Below are 22,291 nucleotides of genomic sequence, written 5' to 3' on the forward strand. Positions count from 1 at the left end.
AAGTACCCCATTATTGCCTTAGGGAAGTTGAATGCATTTTTAAAAATCATGTTTTCAGAGTTTTCAAACTTGTATTTCTTTTTGGATAGAAATGCGTAGACATTCTGAAAAAATACATAGTGTTGCTTAGGCAGATTTTACACTTCTGTAACTTTTTCATATGAAAAATTTCAGGATTCATTTTTGGGAAATAATGTCAAACTTAACATGCAAACCAAAAAATTAGCTATTGCTTCCACCTGGTCAGAATCTAAATTCTTTTGTAGGCCAAGTCACAACAACCAATGCAAGTGATTTTTTAAAAAGCTTAGACACCCCCCGATTTACGCAATTGTTTCGTTCTGGAAAGCCTTACGTAACTCGAATTTTGCATAAGTAGGAAACGTATACTTGTATGTTATGCAAAAATTTCCACAACTCGAAAATCCTATTTCTGGCTTATGGAACTTTTTCCATAAGTGCGAATTTGCGTGGGGAGCGTCTGTATTTGAGTTCAGATATTTTAACTTTTAATTTTGTACCAAACAATATTTTAAGAAATAAAAGTATCACAACCAAATTAAGACTAGACTTTTTAAATAAATTTATTAGATCACATAAATATTGTTTGCAACTGATACATTTATCTGTTCCCTTTTTCATGTCCTTGGCACACAATATAGCTCTTACCATAATATTTACAAAACTGGTGTAAAATCCATGGAAAATAAAACGAAAACAAAGAAGTGCTAATTATGTAGTAAGGTCAATAAATAGCAAAATGGAGTGAATATTGAAGGACAAGTTGTTCATTTGTCTTATATTAAAGATTCAGCTATTACATGGGTAAAAGAATAGTTCACTAAAAAAAATTAAAGGTTAAAACTTGATTCTTGATTCCCATTTTTCACTACTGTTGCATTTTAACAGAAACTATACCATTGTTTTATGAAGTTCAAATCTTAAATGATAGTTATTCAACGCAATTTTATTACTTTAGGCATCAGCTGTTCTGGTTCACATAAGGAAGGTTATACATCTATGCTTACAAGTTAGTGGTTTTGAAATCCGAACAACAGTTCTCATTTTTTCAGTTCCCAATCATCCTTCCAATATGGCACAGAAGACCTTTAATGGGCATTAATGTAGAGTCTGTTCTTCATGAAGATGATATTAGACAGATGTTGCCGGATACCCGGATAATATTGAATGTGATTAAACCAGCGAGACACATTGAGGTATTTCTCCTTCTCTTGCACTGTAAGCTCAGCCTAAAGAAGAAGAAATACAAGATGTTAAATAATCATATCCCTATTAACGCAAAAACATATGATAAGTTACAGGAATAAAAAGTAGTTTTATAACGTCAGTTCTTAGATAGGATGAAAAATTATGACAGTCTAGCAGTGCAGTACATTGATTTTATATTTTTTGATTGTGGAATTTTAAAACCATATGTTAGCTTTATGGAAGTCTGAAGATTTTCAACCATAATTTGCATAATTCAACATAAAACAGAACTGGAGGCTCAATTGTATGGGTTTAAAGCAGAGATTACAAAGCATACAGGCTTGGTTCTTGTTCCAGTACTTCCAGTAAAGTGAAGAAAGGCTGGAATTTAGCATGTTTAACAAGGGATTACTATATAGTATCCTTAGGAAAAGTTCTGAAAGACATACAAGTAATCCTCACTGTTGAGCTCTAGTCTAGGAAGCTGTCTGTTGAACTGCAGTCTTGCATTTCAGGCCAAATGCTTAGTTTACATTTTTAAAAAGCAGTACTGAACAGACGGATGGACTGTTTTCAAGCATATTCAAGACAAATGAATTAAAGATATGCTTCTAATTTTTTTACCGTTTGATCTAAGAGTGCCAGCAATAGTTGTTGGGTGTGGTTCAACAACTCTAGAAAAGTCCGTAAATGCAACTGTCACATGCAACAGTAACTTATTTTCTTTAGATGTATTCAGATTACTAGTATCTAGGACACAAGTGGCATCATTCAAATCGTCACAACCAAAAGCTATAGACTGAGGATCTGTCCACATTAGAAATATAACCATAAATTAGTAGGGTTGTCTGCCATAGTTAGAGGTGCATGTGTGTAGTAATCTGCATCCTGGCACTAGCTCCTAGTGCAGTTGTGATGAAGCAGCACAGAACGATGTCCTGGGGAGAGAGCTGGCCAGTAAGAGGGGGCTCAGAATCCACGTAACAGATAGAGCCCTGCGCAGATACAAATTTATATCTGTGGATAGAAATTGGTATCCGCTGAACCGCAGGGCTCTCTCGGGAACCGCAGTGGTGAAAGGAGCAGAACATGGGGCTGCCACTCCTAGGAACCAGCACCCCATGCCGGCAGCTCCTCCTATGAGGCTGTACCACCCCAGCCCCATCCTCTGATGCGGCTGTACAGACCCCAAACAGGAGACACAGTCATGCAGATGGCTGCGTGGAAGGGATGGGGCGGTACAGTCACACGGCAGGAACTGCTAGTGCAGGCTCCTGGAAGTGGCGGCCTCACATTCTGCTCCTTTCGCCGCTGCGGTTCCCAGGAGAGCCCTTCAGTTCAGTGAATACTGATTTGCATCCGCGCAGGGCTCTACTGACAGGGAACTGGGAAAAAGCTATTGGAGAAGGAGAACAACGGAGATATGAGCTAGCGGATGAACTGAAGCCTGGGTAGGAGGGGAGGTGATAAAAGGAAAGAAGAACAGGAGAATAAAAGTAAGGGATTGGGAAGTGAGAAGGAAAATAGGAAAGTTTTCATGTCAGAACCAGAGGGGGAGGGGAGAAGACCTGGGTATGTGAGCAGGCAGACACTGGTAGAGAGGGGAAGTAGAAGGAAATTCTCTCTCTCTCTGGTACATCTGTAGATTTTATCAAGGGGGAAAAAAACCTGAAAGGAAATATAATTGGGGGAGGGAGGGGGAAGGGCAGGTGGTCAAAAAGCTGTGTTTGATGAAAACAGATCCTGAAAATGGTAAACAAGAAGCCCACCCACAAAAGATCTAAAGTGTATGAACAGAGAGAATGACTGTTTGAACATCTATTGAAGGAATACAGTTCAAAGGTGCCTAACGGACAAGTGAGGGCCACTAGGACCTGCTTGTGGATAAACTCAATGAAAACGCGTACAGCCACAGGAACATCAAATCTAAGGAACACTTCAAGTCGAAGAGAAGCAAGAAACAGGACTGTAAGAGTGGAGCTGGACTTCCCACCAAGGAAAGGAAAAGTTGATTCTCCTCTGAAGTGACACAGTATATTGTTCTCTCTTGTTCTTGTTAACAACAATGCATTTGGTACTAACTTCACAGTGTGTACAAGCTCACAAAGGTTAATGAGTTGGTAACCTATAGTTTATTATTATAAGTAGCAACTCATTGGTAATGTTATATATTATTTATGCTCCTGGTATAATTTTTGGTGTTTCCCTTATAAAGTTCTAAAGAATTAAAATTCTCCCTTTTGTCCTAGTTTGTGCCTCTGCCTCGCCTTACAATTAGGATAGCCTTGCCTAGCCAGGTCACCGCATATGTTCAACATTTTAAAAGAGTTTTCAAGTAAAGACCTTTGGGTTATTGGAATAATCTAGTTGTGAACGTAAATTAACTGGCCATGGGAAGATGAAGCTAGCAGGAGCCATTATGCTGACTTTATATCCTCCCTCCTTGGTGCTCATGTAGTAGTTGTGAACAGGATTTATTTGCGACCAACCCATCAGTAACCATCTTAATAATGAACAGCTTTAAAAGCTGCCTCAATGTATGTCTGAAGATTGGAGTAGACACACAGCCAATCCAGGATGACTACAGAGGTGAGCTTTACTCCACTTTTGCATTTGTTTACATTGCATAATTCTTGGTTGCAGTCAAGAAATTAGCCCAAGATTCTCAATGAAATCTAATTACCGTTACATTTTCTTTGAAGTCAAAGGCACGGGAGAAGCACTGAAATTCTGACTGTACTGCTGGTTCTTCACTGTCTATTCTCCTTTCAGTAGGATTTGGATTTCTCTACAATCGTCCCATTACTATATATATAATTTTTTTTATTACCCTTCCTAGATCCTCCATTGCCAGCTTAATTTCCAGCATGCTTTACAAATGCTCTGTTCCCTCTCCACATCCTTCCGTATTAACTGACCTAGTAGTGAGGCACTCAAAAATTAATTAAGCCCAGAAAGGTAGACAGCAATCTACTATGAAGGGACCAAAGAAGATCTTCAGTTGAACCTGCCATATCAGACTATATGTACACATACAGATAGAAGCCTGTTTTCTTCTTTCAATCTATGAATAAAAATTAGGTGTGCGAGAGTGACATTCATTCTAAAAATCTTTAAAAATATAGTGACCAGAATAATCAGTTCAATTCACTAACTACACATAATGCTTCCTTTGTTTAATGAGTTTTAAATCCACAACATATTGTGATAAAAGTTTTTTCACCTTATGTGTCCAGAAAATTTAAGGTAGTTTATTTAAACACAAAACCCTTTTAATTTTTGTGCACTTTCAATTGAATTTCCATCCAAAAAGAGCTTTACACAAATCAAAAGTAACAAATGAGTCATCTAGTAAATAAAGAATGATTCATTCACCATTTTCTAACATAACAGAAAATTGAAAATTAAGTATCTGAATAAATGTAGATTAAGCTATATAACTGCTAACAAATGTTTATTGAGTTAGTATATCCTCCTGGTTAGCAAACAAAGAGCCAATTTTAGTATAAAGGCTATCCTTTAATTGCAAATCAACATGTTTTAATGGTTACCAATCAATTAAAAAAAAAATCAACCTCTCTCAAGAAGATAACTAAAAAATACAAATGCAAAACATGATTAAAGTTGATGATTTAAATCAATCCATGCTGGCCAGAGCATATGTGAGTATTGTGCTAGAGGAATGTTCCAGTGGGATATTACTGTATCTGAAGATATGCCTTCACAGCATGTGAAGACTGACTGTTCCAAGTTTAGTTTGGAGCTGGAAGCCACATAGAAGATATGTCAGCTCCAACTTGCTGGATAATAGGAGCAAAGAGGGAAAAAGAAGGGATAATTCTGCATAGTTTCAGTAGCTAGAGTCTCAAGCTGAGCTTCATCTTGTAACAGTCAACTTTTGGGACTGCAAGTGTTGGCTGTAACAGGCATGTTTCCCCCATAGTACTCTATCGTAGAGCTGTCCCAAACAGAACTAGAGTGAGAGATGTAAAGATAAGAGGGCATGGGGATAGTAAAAATACCAGAGATTGAATGGGGTGGGACAGAAGTAGGGAAGAAGAGTAGAAAAGAGAACATTTCCTCTTCACAATATTGATTTTCCAGAACTGCCTTTGCTGAATTATTGTAACTCTGAACTAAGCCAAGCACATCTCTGAGCCCAATAGTCCTTTCAGCAGCTTGGAAAAAAGTAGATTTTGCAGCATCACTTACAGCAGACACCACACATCCCTAGATAAGGGAACTCACTTGCCAGAATGCAAACATACTATTGCCACTATATTTCTGCAAAAAATTCAACAATTCAAACTCTAATCCCCTTTTCTGGTCCATTCCAATTTTGTTGAAACTTAATTAGCAAGCTTGCCTCCTACTGGTGCAGAAAGGTGAAATCAGCTCTGCATACTGCAACTGACATCACTGATAGAAGTACACAAAACACTTAAATGAGAACCCATTTTTTCTGCTGCACTAGAAACACAATTAAATCAGCATTATCCATGTAGAAAAGAACAAAATTGGTAAGAGAAAAATTTCAGCTTTTTAGAGACCTGACAAACCAAAAAGTGAAAGCTAATAAAAGCAGCATAGAATGGTCTTTTAATTAAAATACCCTGTAAAACTGCCTGAAGTTCCCCATATATTGGGCACTCTGACATGCATAGAAAAGACACCTCTGATCACATGTAACTGTCCTAAATATTCAGTGTAGTTTGACACTGGTACCCAATATAAAGCAGCAGCACAATTTACAAAGCAATGAAGAGTATGGCTAGAGCAATGTGTACACACCCTGAGGCCTTACAAAATTCAGTATTTAAAATATAAAACGTACTGGAACATTCTGGAGCAAACTATGGTATTTTAGTAGCAGCACTGCAGTTAAATGTGTCCTTTTCTGGTAAAAACCTACTTTTAATGGGGAAGACACTGGGCCCTAAAATATGGAATTCCACTGAAATTTAGCAGACAATGGGCCCAAGATTCTCTCACGCTAGTAACTCCAAGACTTCAATAATTATTTTTGATTTACAAAAGTGAAAAAGTAGGAGGATTAGTTCTACTAGGGGCTGTTTAGCAGAGTGAAAAAACAGAGGGCAAAAATATCTATTCTGAAAATGAAACCCCTTTTGTACTCTTGGAAAAAAAAAATGGGCAAGATATTTTACCTTATTTACATAATGTACTCTGCTGGTGCAGTATATTAAAAAGCACTTTGTGGCATGCTCTAGTTTTCACTCAGATTATAACTCTTAGGTTAATTGTTTAGAGATCATCTCCGTGGCATTTTTACAACATTTTGTTATAGATGGATATTTTCTGTTCTTCCTCATTAAATTAGATAATTCCCCCAAGTTAAGAAAAGCTGCTGTTCTGCTATTAAAATAATTATCTGCTATTAAAGCAATTTTAATAGCAAACAAACAGCCACTCAATTTAAGGATTTTTTTAAAGGAGGAAAACCCTTGATATTTCTATGCAGAGCTGATGAAGGCTCACCAAAGTAGTCATTATATAATAAGCCTAGATTTTCTGAGTTTCTAAAAGGTCTATAAATTACATTCTTCAAAGAGTATAACACTTCAATGGCACTGTGGTTACAGACAAATTCTCACCCTCTAAACTCGGTGAGACTCTTGCCCACAGAGTTGTTTATGTACCAAACACTTTAGCATGAGAATAAGGATATCATGAGAGCTCCAACACTTGTAAAAATTTAAAAGTGCTTAGAAAAAAACATGGAGGGAATGGAGGAGAGGGAGGGAAATGGTAATAATAACTTGACAGTATCTCACTGGGATGGCTTGATAAGACACCTGACAAATTTAGCAACACTGATTAAAAAAATGCGATATCAACTTCAAGTCGGATCCGTCAGCAAGACTATTTTTCATAGAGAGCCACTACATGCAATAGTAAGGATTTATAGGCTCCGGCCCCTAACTTTAAATAGTATTTGTTATAACAGAATACAGAAGTAAAGGAAAAATGGTAACTATTTGTTATGGCTGTTTTATCTCTTTTAATTTTAATTAAAAGTCACAGAGTCGTCATGGGCAAAAGTCATGGTGATCAGTAAAACATCCTAAGAATCATTAATGTTGTTTTGTACCCCCAAATAACATTTATTTCCCCGTTTTGTGTAAATAGATGTTAAGGAGTATTAGCATATAATTTCAGCTCAGTATTAAGATAAGATGGAAGTTTATTAATGGGCATTAACCAAAACATTTACTGGAATACGAACAATAAATGCTGGATAAGTAGTTCAAATATTAATGAACTTGAATTGGGAACTGATTTTTCATTCTCATACTAAGTTTTTCAGCCAGTCTTAAGTTGGGGACCTGCATGTGAGCAGAAGGCCATCTTCGCAGTTATTAGATAGAATTCATATTAGAGTAATTTATTTGATCTGAACTTGTTTATTTGATATGAACCTGATACTCTGATTGAAACTTTTATAGTTTTATTTTTGGTTAGACAGAAAATTCTATGCTAAGTTCAGAGGTAGTTTATTGTGTGATATATTTTCTTATTTTTATTTTTTCGTTATGGCTGATTAATGCAGTTTACGAACTGGAGAGTAATCTTAAGTCTATATCTTTATCTCAGGGCTGGTCCACACTTAGTCCGGACTTCGGACTAAGGTACGCAAATTCAGCTACGTTAATAACGTAGCTGAATTCGAAGTACCTTACTCCGGACTTACCGCGGTCCAGACGCGGCCGGAAGTCTCCCCCCGTCGACGCCGCGTACTCCTCTCGGCGAGCTGGAGTACCGGCGCCGATTGTGAGCACTTCCGGGATCGATCCCAGAACATCGATGGCGTGCCTCCGGACCAGCTGGTAAGTGAAGACTAGGCCTCAGGCAACACTGAGGGTACATCTACACTACAGCGGGGAGTCGATTTAAGATACGCAAATTCAGCTACGTGAATAGCGTAGCTGAATTCGACGTATTGCAGCCAACTTACCCCGTTGTGAGGACGGCGGCAAAATCGACTTCTGCCGCTTTTTGTCGGCGGCGCTTACCACCACCTCCGCTGGTGGAGTTAGAGCGCCGATTCGGGGATCAATTGTCGCGTCCCGATGGGACGCGATAAATCGATCCCCGAGAGGTCGATTTCTACCCGCCGATTCAGGCGGGTAGTATAGACCAGACCTGGGATGTTAAATAGAACTGATCAGACATTTTACTGATTAGTCCCCAAATGTCCTCATACAGCATAAGCACCCCAGTTCCAACTTATAGTGTACAGATATAAAGGTTGTTTCCATATCAGAGACAATTTTAGTAAAAACTAAACTAATAACCCATGGAGGAATTAAAGTTCTTACTGAAAGCTCTGTCCTTACTGAAAGACTGTCCTTTTTGTCCCCTAGCAGTACTGCTAACCTTCTGTTTTCTCTGGAACTCATGATTTAACTTGTCAGCTCTACTCTATTTTTCACCAAATTTATCTAACCCCACAAAATGTACTCAAAAAATGTCTAAAAACATGAACTCATGACTCCCATGTCAAAAACGTAGTCGTACGTAGAATTGGAAGAGACTTCTTGGCTCATATAGTGTGGGGATATCAAACTCTTCACATAAATACACCATGTGGCCTATTTTATAAACTCAGATTCTGCAGAACCCAAGATTTTATTTATATCTAAGTTTCTAAACTTCCTGGTTGCAAACATAATTTTTAACATGTTAAATGAAAGTGAAAAGATGATGTATAGTTTTCACTAGTCTACTAACAGCCTGAAAATGGCAGATGCAAACACCACTTTCTTCATTCATCTCATTGTAAGTGTTAACTCTACAATAGTTGGAACACCAATATTAAACTGTTTAATTACTGACTGTGTTAGCAAATAGGGAGATGGAAGGAACTGGAAGTTATTGCCCACAGGGAATTGCAAAGTGAAGAAAAAAAAGGAAAATGAACAAAGGCACAGGGAAAGGGAAGAGGAAGGGAGAATATGAAGCAAGAGCAAAAAGAGAGTAAAAGTATCAGCAGTGCTAAAAACAAGCAAATTTTCCCAATGAATGAGGCTGAATGCAACAAAAAGATTTCCTTATTTATTAAAAAGTTTGATTTCTTCACAATAGTCATACTCTGCCCTTGATCTTTGTACTAACCTACCTCTGACAGTGGGAGATCAAGTGTTTACTGGTAGTATGTAATCTGAGGCAGTACAGTGTAATCAGATTCTTTTAACAAATTTCTGGGTGGAGGGAGGGAGAAGAAGGGCAACTCCTTTGTCCTCCTCCCATCCTTATTTCTGCAGCCACGATTAAAGGGAAAGAGCTGGGAACTGTTCTCTCTTTGGGGAGAGAGGAGGAAGGGCATGCAGATCAGCTTCTTTTCCAACAGGCAGAAGGGGCTGGAAATGGGAAGAAAAAAAATCTTCAAAATTTCTCATGGCCTACTAGCCAATACAGATCCCAAAAGGTGGCCCACAAGATAGGGTCCCAGGAGCGGTACTGCATTAAGAAGCCCAGCACCTCCCTCCCTGAAGTTTGAGTAGGGCAATGTCATCACAGGTACTCCCCCACCTCAAAAAACAAACACCTTCTCCCACAAAGTTTTAAAGTCGTCTGTCATTTTAAATTTAAGTACTGATGTCTGGCTATATCCATAAGGCTACAATATTCAAAACAATTTGTTCTTTGTTGCACCTAGATTTCCTCCCTATTTGTATCATGTCTGGGATAACTACCCCACTATTTGCACTTTCTACTTTTGAGACAGGAAATATCTTCCAAGAAATTTAAAAACATTTTTAGACATCAATATTATTCTACATACTTTTCCCAACCAATATATGGATGGTTGAAGTCACAGTCCAGGAGAACCAACTCATTTGTTTTTACCACCTGTTCTATTTCCCTAAGCAATAACGTGTATCTTTTTCTCTTGATTAGATGGTCAACTCTGGAGCAAACTCTGAATTTAAACATGCTTGATTTTCTTCAAATAATTTTTAACTGTACTATCTCACTTGTATTCTTACATCCTCTATTACTTTTATAGGCAGTATATAAATCCTTCATATGATACATAAAAGGTAACCAATCTTAACAACATAATCATACACTAATATTCTATGAGATCACTTTTTTCACACAATTAATTCCAAGTCAACTGATTATCTACTCTTACATTTTAATAAAATCATCCAAGATAGAACCCCTTTCATTTGCTTCCTTAATCCTTTCTTTTATTTTCATTCCTGGACATTTCTACAGATTGCAATTAAATTTACTCTGAATCAGGGACAAGATTATTTTTCTAAAAGCAGCACATTTTATAATGTTACTGGCTAATCTATCTTGTTGCACTATCCCTTTTCCTCATAGTGTTTTTTCTGAAAAATAATTACCTGTACTTTCTACTTTAGACCTTTGACTAATCCCATCCAGATTTTTCCCCAGGAAGTAAGAACACATTAATTCTTTATAGCATAGGAAGTATCAAAAACCACCACCTCAGACACTGATTTACCTCCATGATATTACTCCTTCCTTCTTGTCACTACCATCCTAAATTCACTGTTCTTTTTATCATCATGTATGATCAAGTCTTAACATCAAATCCTGAAGCCTGAGCACTCTTTTTTCAAAATCTTGTCATCACGTTTGTACATCCTTCTAGCATTTAGCTTATCTTCACCTGCATCTTCTCGGACCAGGTATCATTTCACCCATGTTATCAAGATCAAGGTTTTGCCTTAATTTTTTGTCACTTAGTTCTTCCAGTTTTATCCATTTGTTTCCTCCTCCAATTCTGTGAATGGTAATGATACAAACTTTTGCCACAAGTTAGGATAGTCAGGAAATAAAAGGCACATGTAGTGTTCTTGTATCGCATTATATAAAGGACAGTTTTAAATCTATTTATCCAAACACTACAGATATGACATTCCCTTTGCCTGTTCCACAGCTAAATAGTACTTTAAATAGGGAGCCACATTTAAAGGTAAATTAATCTCAAACACTTGCACAAAACTCTGCCCTTTTATCAATGTTAATTACAAAATGGAAAAAGTAGTATTTCTACTTAGCTAGCCCTCTTCTAAAGCAAGAAATGTTTATTACTCACATGCATTAATGATTATGATTGTTATAACAGAAAAGTAATTAAATATTACTTACTATGATGTGATGTAGCCCATAGTACATTAAAATATCTGCTAAAGTAAAGTTGTTTCTGGCAAGGTAGACTTTGTCTTCAAGGTATAAGTTAAGATCCTAAAAGAAAATAAAAGAATTACAAAGTCAATACAATAGCAGCTGGACAGAATATTAATGCAACTGATGATATATCCTCCTAAGAATTAGAATGCTTGAAAAATTGCCTCTTAGGTCAATCTAGATCAGTTAATAAATTGTCAGCTAGTCACAATAGCTGAAACAGTCTTAATTATTCTCAAACAGAAAAGATTATGTGCAGCCAGACACCAGGGCGGTTAGACGAGCACAGCAGGGCATGCTGTGCATCAGAGAAGCTTTGAAAACCAGTTTCATGACTGGCCAGGCTACGGTGTGAAAGTTCTGTTTGTTTCTCCTTGATGAAAACCAGCCCCCTTGGTTCACTCTACTTCCTTATAAGCCAACTGCCCTCACCACCCCACTTTGATCTCTGCTTGCAGAGGCAATAAAGTCATTGTTGTTTCAAATTCATGCATTCTTTATTAATTCATCACACAAATGGGGGGATAACTGCCAAAGTAGCTCAGGAGGGGTGGGGGAAGAGGGAAGCACAGGGGTGGAGTAGTTGTAGGGGCACCCCCTAGAATGGCATGCAGCTCATCATAGAAGCCGCATGTCTGGGGCTCTGACCCGGAGCGGCCGTTTGCCTCTCTGGTTGTTTGGTAAGCTTGCCTGAGCTCCTTAAGTTTCACGTGGCACTGCTGTGGGTCCCTGTTATAACCTCTGTCCTTCATGCCCTTGGAGATTTTTTCAAATATTCCGGCATTTCATCTTTTGGAACGGAGTTCGGATAGCACGGATTCGTCTCTCCATACAGCGATCAGATGCAGAATCTCCCGTTCGATCCATGCTGGAGCTCATTCAAAAGTTCACGGGGCTTTTCCTGTCTATCTGGCCAGTGCATTGGAGTTGAGAGTGCTGTCCAGAGCGGTCACAATGGAGCACTTTGGGATAGCTCCCGGAGGCCAATACTGTCAAATTGCATCCACACTACCCCAAATTCAACCCAGCAGGGTCAATTTCAGCACTAATCCCTCATTGGGGAGGAACACAGAAATCGATGTTAAGAGCCCTTTAAGTCGACAAAAATGGCTTCGTCGTGTGGACAGGTGCAGGGTTAAATCGATCTAACACTGCTAAATTCAACCTAAACTCGTAGTGTAGATCAGGGCTTGAAGTTGAAAAGTGATTCAGCTGGGTAAGCCCAGCTAACCCCCAAAATAAATAATAAAACCCTAAAAAACTTCAAATGACAGTCTGTAAATGTACAGTTAAAGGATCCAGCTGGTTCCCCCACAGAATATAATCCTTATCACTCACTCCACTTGCATCATCCATCCAATTTTAACTTCCTTTGTTCTGTAATGGAAATATGCCGCTGTTTGTATATTTTATATCTATTGTTTGTAAGATGCGCAAAGACTGTGAAAGAAATATAACTCCAAAGTACAATCAATCATCTAAGAATTCTGTAAATTCTCAAAGTCATGTATTGGTGGAGTAGAAGAATATTTTTAAGATTATAGTTTGGAATTTTTATTTTAAAGGTGAAAAAATTTTGTAAAGACAGCATAGGTTTTTTGGATGTTAGACTCCACTGAAACATACTTTCAATTGTAACTCAGTTTTTTTTGTTTGGGAATCTCCCAGATTATTAATGATTGTTAACATTTTAAATGGAGTTGATACACAGAATCCATAAAAAGAGAGCTCTGCCTCAATATTTTCTGAAGCTCACAAAAGTGTTTCTCCTCTCCCATAGATTTTAGCACGTCCATATGAGGGGGTGTGAGAATGGGTACTGAGGGGGGGAGTTATACCTGGTTGGGATTTGGGGATAGTGAAGAGAGGATGGGGAAATTTATTCACAGTGAAAAAGTTTTATATCTAGAGAATTCTAAGTATCCGAAGCTTAATACACATAAAAAAATCTTGCTTTTCTTTGTCCTTTTCCATATCTCCCAGCCCCCTGCACCTCACTCCTTTCATGCCTCTCTTGTATCCCATACTGTTCTCTGCATTCTTCCCATATCTCACCAGTCTTCTGCTCCCCTCCACAGCTCCTATCCTTCCCTGTATCCAATTTCCCACCCCACTAAACAAGACAAGAAAAGCCAAATAGCAAACAAGAGATGGGGCAGGGGTGGAGGAACAAACTGAACAGTCTTTAAATTATTATGTCTCTCTTCTAAACACTATAGTAAAATGCTCAGTTTTGCAGTTCCTCTTGAGTCTGGGAGCTTTCTGATCTTGTTCCTCTGCTAGGTTGAGGCAGGGAGAGAGTGAAGACATGTACACTTCTTCCTCTCCTCGATATGTTTCTTCCAGTCTTCCTGTGCCACCTCCCTCTAGACCTACTGTAAGGAGAAAATTCTGGATCCCATACTCAGATTCTAAGCTAGACGGCATGTTCACCCAATCACTTACTTACTTATACATCTTGTCAATACCCCTGGTACCCACCCCACCAAAACCAGGAAAGCTCTTCTCCTTTATAAGGCCAACAAAACAACAACATTTTCAAAAAGTCAAAGACTTTTTAAAAACACAATTTTACAACGCCTTTTCTGGTGTTTCCAAGTTTCTCTAAAAAAATATATCCTGGCATGATATATGGAATATTCCTTTTCAGGCAGACTGGCTTCTTTTTGAGGAAATTTGGGGCAAGGGAAATGGGACTTATCAGCTTTATAATTAGAAACTAGCTTCAGCATTAACTATGGAGCATCTCCATAATCCATTTTTTTGGAAATACTACAGCACAAAAACTACTAAAATGGTGAGAATTTACAAGCCATTTGATATTACATTTGAAGAATTTGGCAAATTTTGACTCCATTATGCCAATTTACTACACCTCTACCCCGATATAACACGAATTCGGATATAATGCAGGAAAACAATGCTCCCGGGGGGCAGGGCTGCGCACTCCGGCGGATCAAAGCAAGTTCGACATACCGTGTTATAGGTGAAACCGCGTTAAGATTTTTTGGCTCCTGAGGACAGCGTTATATCGGGGTAGAGGTGTATTTGTATCAATCTCTTCTTGACTGTCTTCTGCACTTTTGCAATTGCTGAATGTTCTCTGTTTTGATTTCTATTTATACAGTAAATCAGGGAAAATGTTAACCCCTACACAGTTAAAACTGTATAAGGTCACTTGCTCCTAGCTATATAGCTTTTTTTTTTATTTAGACTATTTGCTGCCTTGTTCATATTATTTAGCTCTCAAATTACTTTAAATATCAAGAGGGACAACAAAGATATTATAGAAATTGTATAGTTACACAAAAATGCGAAGGCTAATGCAGTGTTAAGGGAAAAAGCTTGCAGAGCTAATCTGTAAATCTACTTACTAAAAGGCTACCTATCACCTTGCATAAAAATATATTAATAATCAGTCTCCAACCAACTTTTTTTGTTGTGTCACTTACTAAATGCAGCTTTATCGTCATAACAAAATAACTGTAAACCTATGTTAAATTCAATCAGAATATCGGAGACCCAGTCCTAGTCTCTCCCCAATATTTTTCCACATCCTGCATAAAATTATAAAATCTTCATTGTGCAAATTAAAAGCTAAATATCTAATACCATCCATGATAATATCACACTGTTTTTACTTGTACTTCAGTGAACAAAATTTCTTCAGAAAAGTTACTATATACGGATTGCATTGTTTTTGGCATTGGAAATCTTTCTAAAAGGCAGATGCCACTAGTTTGTGCAAAAAACAGTTATGCACACACAGTACTGCTTACATGTTAGGAATGGTAAGATAAGATCATAAAAAAAGTTTGCTCCTTAGTTACATTACTGAGCAAGTTTGCTTAATGTTATACATCCAAATATTCATAACATTTCAAAAATACTTCACTTCTTTTATAAAAATCTAAAAATTGACACTAAGTTCTACTTTGAAAAATTCTAGAATATGGGACACCAGATGGAATAAAAATGACGAGTTAATTTAGCAACTGGAATTGGATGAGTGTGTTTTAGTCTTAGAGGAATAAGGGTTCAGTTTTCCCCCTGTGCTTTGGCTATCATTTGATAGGATTCCTACTTGGTAATATAATATTTAAGATTATATTATGAAGCAGTAGCTTATGCTACTTCTAGAATGCTGCAATATAGGCTGAGATTATTTGTTATTTTCTGAATACTTTGGGAGTGTTTAGTTCATTTCCCGCATCATGGGCTACTATAAGGATTCCCATGGATGAGTACACTCTTACCCAATAGCCAGCAGGGGGACACTAATTCTAAAGTTTCTAAGTTGAAATTTCTAGAAAGTTATGCATTCTTAAATGGCAGAGACACTGAACTGAACTCTTCCTCAGGTCCTGGGGATCTTAGTCAAACCAATAATCTAAAAAATATGACAGATGAGCTCCCAGAGTGGACTGACTTAAATCAAATGACTTAAAAGCAGCAAGCAGAAAAAAACCAGGATTTAAGCCAAGGTTAACTGATTGATTCTCATTGGCTGGTAACCATTAAAACGTAGTTTTGAAATTAAAATACATCCTTTACACTAAATTTGCTGCTTCTTTTTAATAATCAGGGTATACTACATGTATACAAATTTAATTATATAGCGTAACTCACATTTACTCAGATTAATTTTCAGTTTTATTATGTTAGAAAATGGAGAATGATGCATTTCTTATTTACTAGATCAGGGGCGAGCAAACTTACTGGCCTGAGGGCCGCATCGGGTTTCATAAATTGTATAGAGGGCCGGTTAGGGGAGGGGGTCGTGGCTCAGCCCCCACCTATCTGTGCCGCCCCTCCCCTCGGGATTCCTGCCCCATCCAAACCCCCTGTTCCCTGACGGCCCCTCTGGGACCCCGGCCCCATCCATACACCCCCATTCCCTGTCCCCTAACTGCCCCCGGACCCCCGCCGCCCCATCCAACCCCTCTTCTCATTCCTGACGCCCCATTCCCCGGGACCCCTGCCTCATCCAACCACCCCTTCTCCCTGTCCCCTGACTGCCCCCTGCTGCCCCATCCAACCCCCCCTTCTTTCCCGACTTCCCCCGGGGACCCCTGTCCCTATTCAACCCTCTGTTCTCCCCCCCCCTCCGACCACCACCTTGAACTCCCCTGCCCCATCCAACCCCTCTGCTCCCTGCCCTTACCGTGCTGCCTGGAGCACCGGTGGCTGGCGGTGCTACAGCTGCGCTGCCACCGCCACAGGCGCACAGCACAGAGCACCGGGTCAGGCCGGGCTCTGCAGCTGCGCTGCCCCAGGAGCTCACAGCCCTGCTGCCCAGAACATTGTGCCGGCAGCGGATCAAGCGAGCTGAGGCTGCGGGGGAGAGGGGACAGCAGGGGAGCAGCCAAGGGTGAGCCTCCTGGGCCAGGAGCTCGGGGGCTGGGCAGGATGTGGCCTGCCGGCCGTAGTTTGCCCACCCCTGTACTAGATGGTTAACTTTTTACTTGTGTATCAAGCTCTTTTGATAGAAATTAAAATTCAATTAAAATGCACATAAACAGCATTTTATTAGTTAAATTAAGCAGCCTTAAATGTGCTGGATGCATAAGAAAAATAACTGATCAAAATTGAATTAGTAATACTTTATCTGTAGTTGTTGATTTGAAATGACTGTCTCTGGTCACCATGTCCTTCACGATTTTAGAACTAACAGATCTCATCCTTTCACACCTAGTTTCTATTCATAAATTGGAAAAGAAAAACAAGCTTTCCTGCTTTTTCAACATCCAGTTGGTTTCTAAATGAACTAGTCATTCAGCTGAACTAGCTGAATATTTTCTTCATTTCAGTTTATTCTCTATATTTGCAAGAGAGGGCTACTGATGTCAAAAGCTAGTGTGGAACTTCAGTAAATCCCTGTTCCCAGTGCTTAGCCAGTGATTTTCACCAGTTCAGGGATCTGATTTTCCTTAAAACTTGGCAACAAGTATGTATCGTTTAGTATTATTATTATTTATTTAATTGAAATGATTTGAACAGATAGAAAGGTTAGGCCTTGACATAGGTTGTCATAATTTCAAATTTAATTTTAAATACAGGTTTAAATAAAATTTTAAAAATCCATTAAAAAAATAATTGATTTTCATCCAATCTGTGTACTTCTCCATAACTCTTCTTTTAGGGTTATCCTTGACAGAAATGTAGTTGCCATATGGTTCCTTTCCTCCCTATGAATGTGTTAATTCTGCACACTGATTACACATCCATCCAAGTATTTAGTCTACATATCAATTGTCGAAGGATTTGTTTTTCAACTTTAAGCAGCTGGACTCATTGCCGCAGAGTCTCTAAAATGTTACTGAGATTTTGGTAAAGAATTTTGCCACAGTATGGCTCTGGATAAGAGGATGATGTGCAATTATGATTGGACCAGGGGTAAAAGTAAAATTGAAAAATTACAGGTACGGGGGCCGGCGCTTCTGGCAGAAGGGGTGGGGCTGGGGGTGTGTGTGTCAGAGTCTCCCACCCAGCCCTTCCAGGCTGCCTGGCCCGTGCAGCCCAGGGCTCCAGCGGCGATTTAAAGGGCCTGGGGTTCCGGCCGCTGCTGCCGCTACCGCAGCAACAGCTGGAGCCCCAGGCCCTTTTAAATCGCCAGTCCTGGAGCAGCTGCTCCTTTTGCCCCCCCCACTCGTTGGCAGCCTCGGGGGCCAAAAGGGGCAGCGCTTTAAGCAGGGTACTTAAAGTAAGGCGGTAGGGGCTGGTACCAGGCCGTACCACCTTACTTTCACCCCTGGGTTGGGCCCGTATAGAACAGAAAGTTCTGATGTTTCAGAGCTTGTAAATAGTCCAGAATAGAGGAAACAGAAGCTTCCAAGGAAGACAGCTGATGCCATGCTATCCAAATAGAAAGCCTTTTCCATTTTGCTGCATAAAGTTAGAAGAACTTATACTACATACCAAGATGTTCTGAACTTCAGCTAAACAGGTTCTTTTGGTTGTAGTTAATAAGCCAGAATCCAGGCTGTCAGGTGTAAAGATGCTGGATTTGGACATGAGATCTGACCTCAGTTTTGTGAAACTATGTCAGAGAGAACAAGTAGTGTGATAGGACATTGAGCTGACAGGTTCACCAAGTCTGTGTACCTGAACAGCTGGGCCAATCTAGGTCAATCACTGAGGATGATGCTTGTCTGAGTTTCCTTTGGATCCATGGCATTAAGGGGATTGGCAGTAGGCATACATCAGTCCCATACCCACGAGATGAGGAAGGCATCAGAATGCCCTAGAACAGAATATAGGGCATTCCTTGTTCTGCACTGTGGCACGTAAGTCTATTTATGGACACAGACACCCTTCCAAAATATGTTCCACAGGATTGAGTCTTTTATAGTCCACTCATGGTTGTCTGAGAACTGTCTGCTGAACTGATCAATGAGGGCATTTTGCAAGCTCAGAAGACGCAGAGCCACTGGTGCGATATGACAAATACAGCAATCCCAGAGACTACAGCTTCTTGGCAAAGTGGAGATGTCCATATACCTCTCTCCCAGTTAACACCATACATGGCTCAGGTGTTGTTTCAGTCATCATTTGGATCATGGATCCTTGTAACATGGGTAGAAATGCCACGCTTGACATGGCTCTGAGTTCCAGGACATTTATGTTGAGAGTCTTGGTAGGCAATGGTGCAGCAAAAGGTATTCTATTGCACACATGAAGCAGATCCTTCCATTAATCTAAGGAGGAGAGGACTTCTCCTGGGAGCTTCACTTTCATGCCCACATGGTGATTGCTTGATAGATATACTGATCTGAACCACCCTTACATGGTCACATGTGAAGTCTGGCATACTAAGTGACACAGGTGCAACAGACCATGTGACACAGGAACCTAAAATATGCTCTTACGGACATCTTGAAGTTAGCATGCGGATGATCAAGGACACTCATTATGGTCTCGTACCTCTCCTGTGATCGATAGATTTGAGGTCAGCAAGATCTTAACATAGTTCCCATGAATTTTATAATCTGGATCAGTAAAATTGTGGATTCTTTTCCTGTTGATCTTGATCCCCAGCATGGTGAAGAGCTGTATGAGCCAATGAATTTATGTGTCCTGAAAGTTGAGAGTTTTGAACCAATCCTGAAGCTCTAATGAAGGATAACTGAGGCCAGAGTTACCATCCTGAACCTGAAACAATAGACCTATCTCCTGAGACATCTCTAGTCTAGAATAGGACACCAGCTATCTTTCTTCTTTGGTATTATGAAGTAATGGGATAGTATCCCTTACATCTGAATTATATGGGTACCTCTTCCAGTACTCCGAGTTTCAGAAAGAGTCCACTTCTTGTTTTAACAGTATCTTATGAGAGGGATTCCTGAAAAAGGGATGGGGAAGGAGGGTGGAGAAGGGAGTGACTGAAATTGGATAGAATACCCTTAGTTTCAAGGACCAATTTGTCTGAGTGATCTTAATTCAAGTCTTCCAAAAATTAAAAGGTAGTTGCCAAGAGAGGAGGAGGAGAGATAAATCCTGAAACTGTTCTGCTCTTAAAGGGTTCTCAAACTTGCTGACATGAGGAAAACATAAGGCATACAGCAGGAGAAGGAAAAGGCAGCTCACTATCTCTTGCATTGGAACTTCAGTTTCTTCTTTGGCGGGGTTCCAACATTCTCTGTGGATTGTAGTAATAAGTTGAGGCCTCTGGTCTGGTGAAAATTTGGGCTCTTGTCTGCTTCCTCATTGGAGCTGTTATGTATATGATGAGGATGGATAGTGGTACTCAAATCCTTCAACAAATGCAGTTCACAGTCTTCAAACAGAAGGTCCTCAATTGTTGTTTAGACCTTCTTGCACATTCAGTAAGATTGGAGCCATGAAGCCCTGCACCCTAGGTGATAGTCATATTTTGAAAAAAGGGCCTGATAATTTGAAATATGCATCTGAAGAATGCAGATTAATAGATTTTTTTTTGCCAAATTACATTGTTTAAGGTCCTTCCTCCTTTGGGTCATTAGAAATGACCAGGCAGCAGACAAGCACATGCAAGGGAGGAGGGAAAGGAACAGAACATATGTGAAGAGGAGATGAACCGAGGAGCAAAAAGAGATTTTGAAAGAAGTAAATTGCACTAAAAGACAAACATTTATATTAAAGATAAAAGAATGTGTATTTTTTCTAACCTCTCCATATACACAAGTGCTGTAGGTGCCACAAGGATGTTATTTGCTTGTGAATGGATAGAAAGGTGGTCCATGAGACTCTCTCAATAACACAGTCCATGTTATGAAAAAAATTTAAAACCCTAGTAAGGCAATGCAAATAATTAACAAAATTGTTTTGATGCTATGCAGGAGTTCTATTCAAAAAAGGCAGAAACATCAGTTTGAGTATTCTATACATTTTCTTCTCAACAAGACCTTTGTTTCAGAATCTCTTAACAAGCACTAAACAGTTTTGTTACTGAGGTTTTACAGAATCGTAGCATCTCATTTGAGATCCAACTAGAGGCAGCCTAGTTTACAGCAGAGGTGACTGAACTGCTTTTGGCACATGCAACACACAACTCATTACAAATTGCGGCTTTAGGCTGCAACTGTCCCAAGACTGCCACTACGGATTCCAGATACATTGTAAAACCACAATCTCAGACTTGCCTGCCTACTTTAGTTCTTTTCCCATATTCCCTTTTGGCACAGGATACTTATCTACCTCAATACTAGGCTGTCTCTTGTTCCAACTATTAACTCACGGTGGCAAGAGGAACAAATAGAAGCAAAGAAATAACTACTGTTCTGTAGGAACATTTCTACACAGGCAGTATTTCATGCAGTATTGGGTCAGCAAGAACTCTGGCCACTCATCACCTGATATAAATGAGTATCTTCAGGAAAACTGCTATCATTGGTTAAAATTAAGTGCTGAGACTCTTCTTCCTCTCCCAACATCTTCTTTATAGTACTAGGAGTGAAGTTTTTATTTTGTTTGGAAACAATTTACATACAATATTGAAATACAAAATGTGTAAGACAATCTCTCTTTCCCACACTAGCACTGCTGCTAAGATCAAAACTGTGATGTGGAAGTTGTCAGATAGACCAGAGTTATAAAAATCTGGCACTAAGACTGCTTGTGTGTCCAGAATTTAGGTCATTTAATACTTAAGTACCTGATTTACAGACATAAAATGGTACTTTGATATCTAATTGTCAAGCAATTATGCCTGCTGCACTGTGGAAACCTGGTTATGGCAAAGTTGAAAAATCTGCCTTTTAATCTGTATTCCACAAGAGCAAGAAAATTAAAAGTACAGATTTACATTCCTTTTCAATTTAGTCTGAGACAATATGAAAGTTTCCAAGTTTCCAGCGAAGGGAAAGTGTGTATGGTTAGCAGACATAACATAGTATAGCAGTTGAAAGGAGTTGTAAAGCCATGATTCTAGTATTCACAATGTAAATATACAGCAAAACCCAGCAATCAGAATACTTTCTGCAAACCATAACCAAGACTGAATAAATGTAGTAATAGTGATAGAATCTGTAAATATCTACTTCTTATATTTACAGATAAGAGAAGAGCCTATAACCTGAAATATTAATTTTATTTTTTTAAAACAGATTTAAAACAGAATCACTTTCCAAAGCAATGATAATACAAGCATGCCTTATAGTGAAACCATTTTGCTCTCCACAACCTTGGCCATTTTATTGATGTTGTGACGATGTATCCCATAATGCTTTGTGGGAATATGACATAACTGGAGTATGTTTTATGCTACATGTGCCATGTAACATATCTCTGTAAAGGTAATGGTTTACTAAATCTATTCATCCTATTTGTACACATCATTTTTTGTTATGAATACTGGCTGTATACTTGCTTGATTTCTAAGTAAGCTTTGTAAGGCATTTGATCAGCTTCTTTA

General features: G+C 39.0%; 1 protein-coding gene across 1 annotated transcript in view; it reads right to left on the minus strand.

The window, feature by feature from the left end:
* Positions 1-559: 559 nt before the first annotated feature.
* Positions 560-22,291, minus strand: part of EEF1E1 (eukaryotic translation elongation factor 1 epsilon 1) — a 30,795-nt gene continuing 9,063 nt past the window's right edge. The window contains exons 3-4 of the mRNA XM_034762288.1: positions 11,362-11,457; positions 560-1,250 (exon numbers count right to left, since the gene is read on the minus strand). Coding sequence (XP_034618179.1) covers positions 1,110-1,250; positions 11,362-11,457 — 237 coding nt within the window. The 3' untranslated portion in view covers positions 560-1,109. The remainder of the gene's footprint in view (positions 1,251-11,361; positions 11,458-22,291) is intronic.

This window comes from Trachemys scripta, chromosome 2, assembly GCF_013100865.1.
Source record: "Trachemys scripta elegans isolate TJP31775 chromosome 2, CAS_Tse_1.0, whole genome shotgun sequence".
NCBI lineage: Eukaryota > Metazoa > Chordata > Testudines > Emydidae > Trachemys > Trachemys scripta.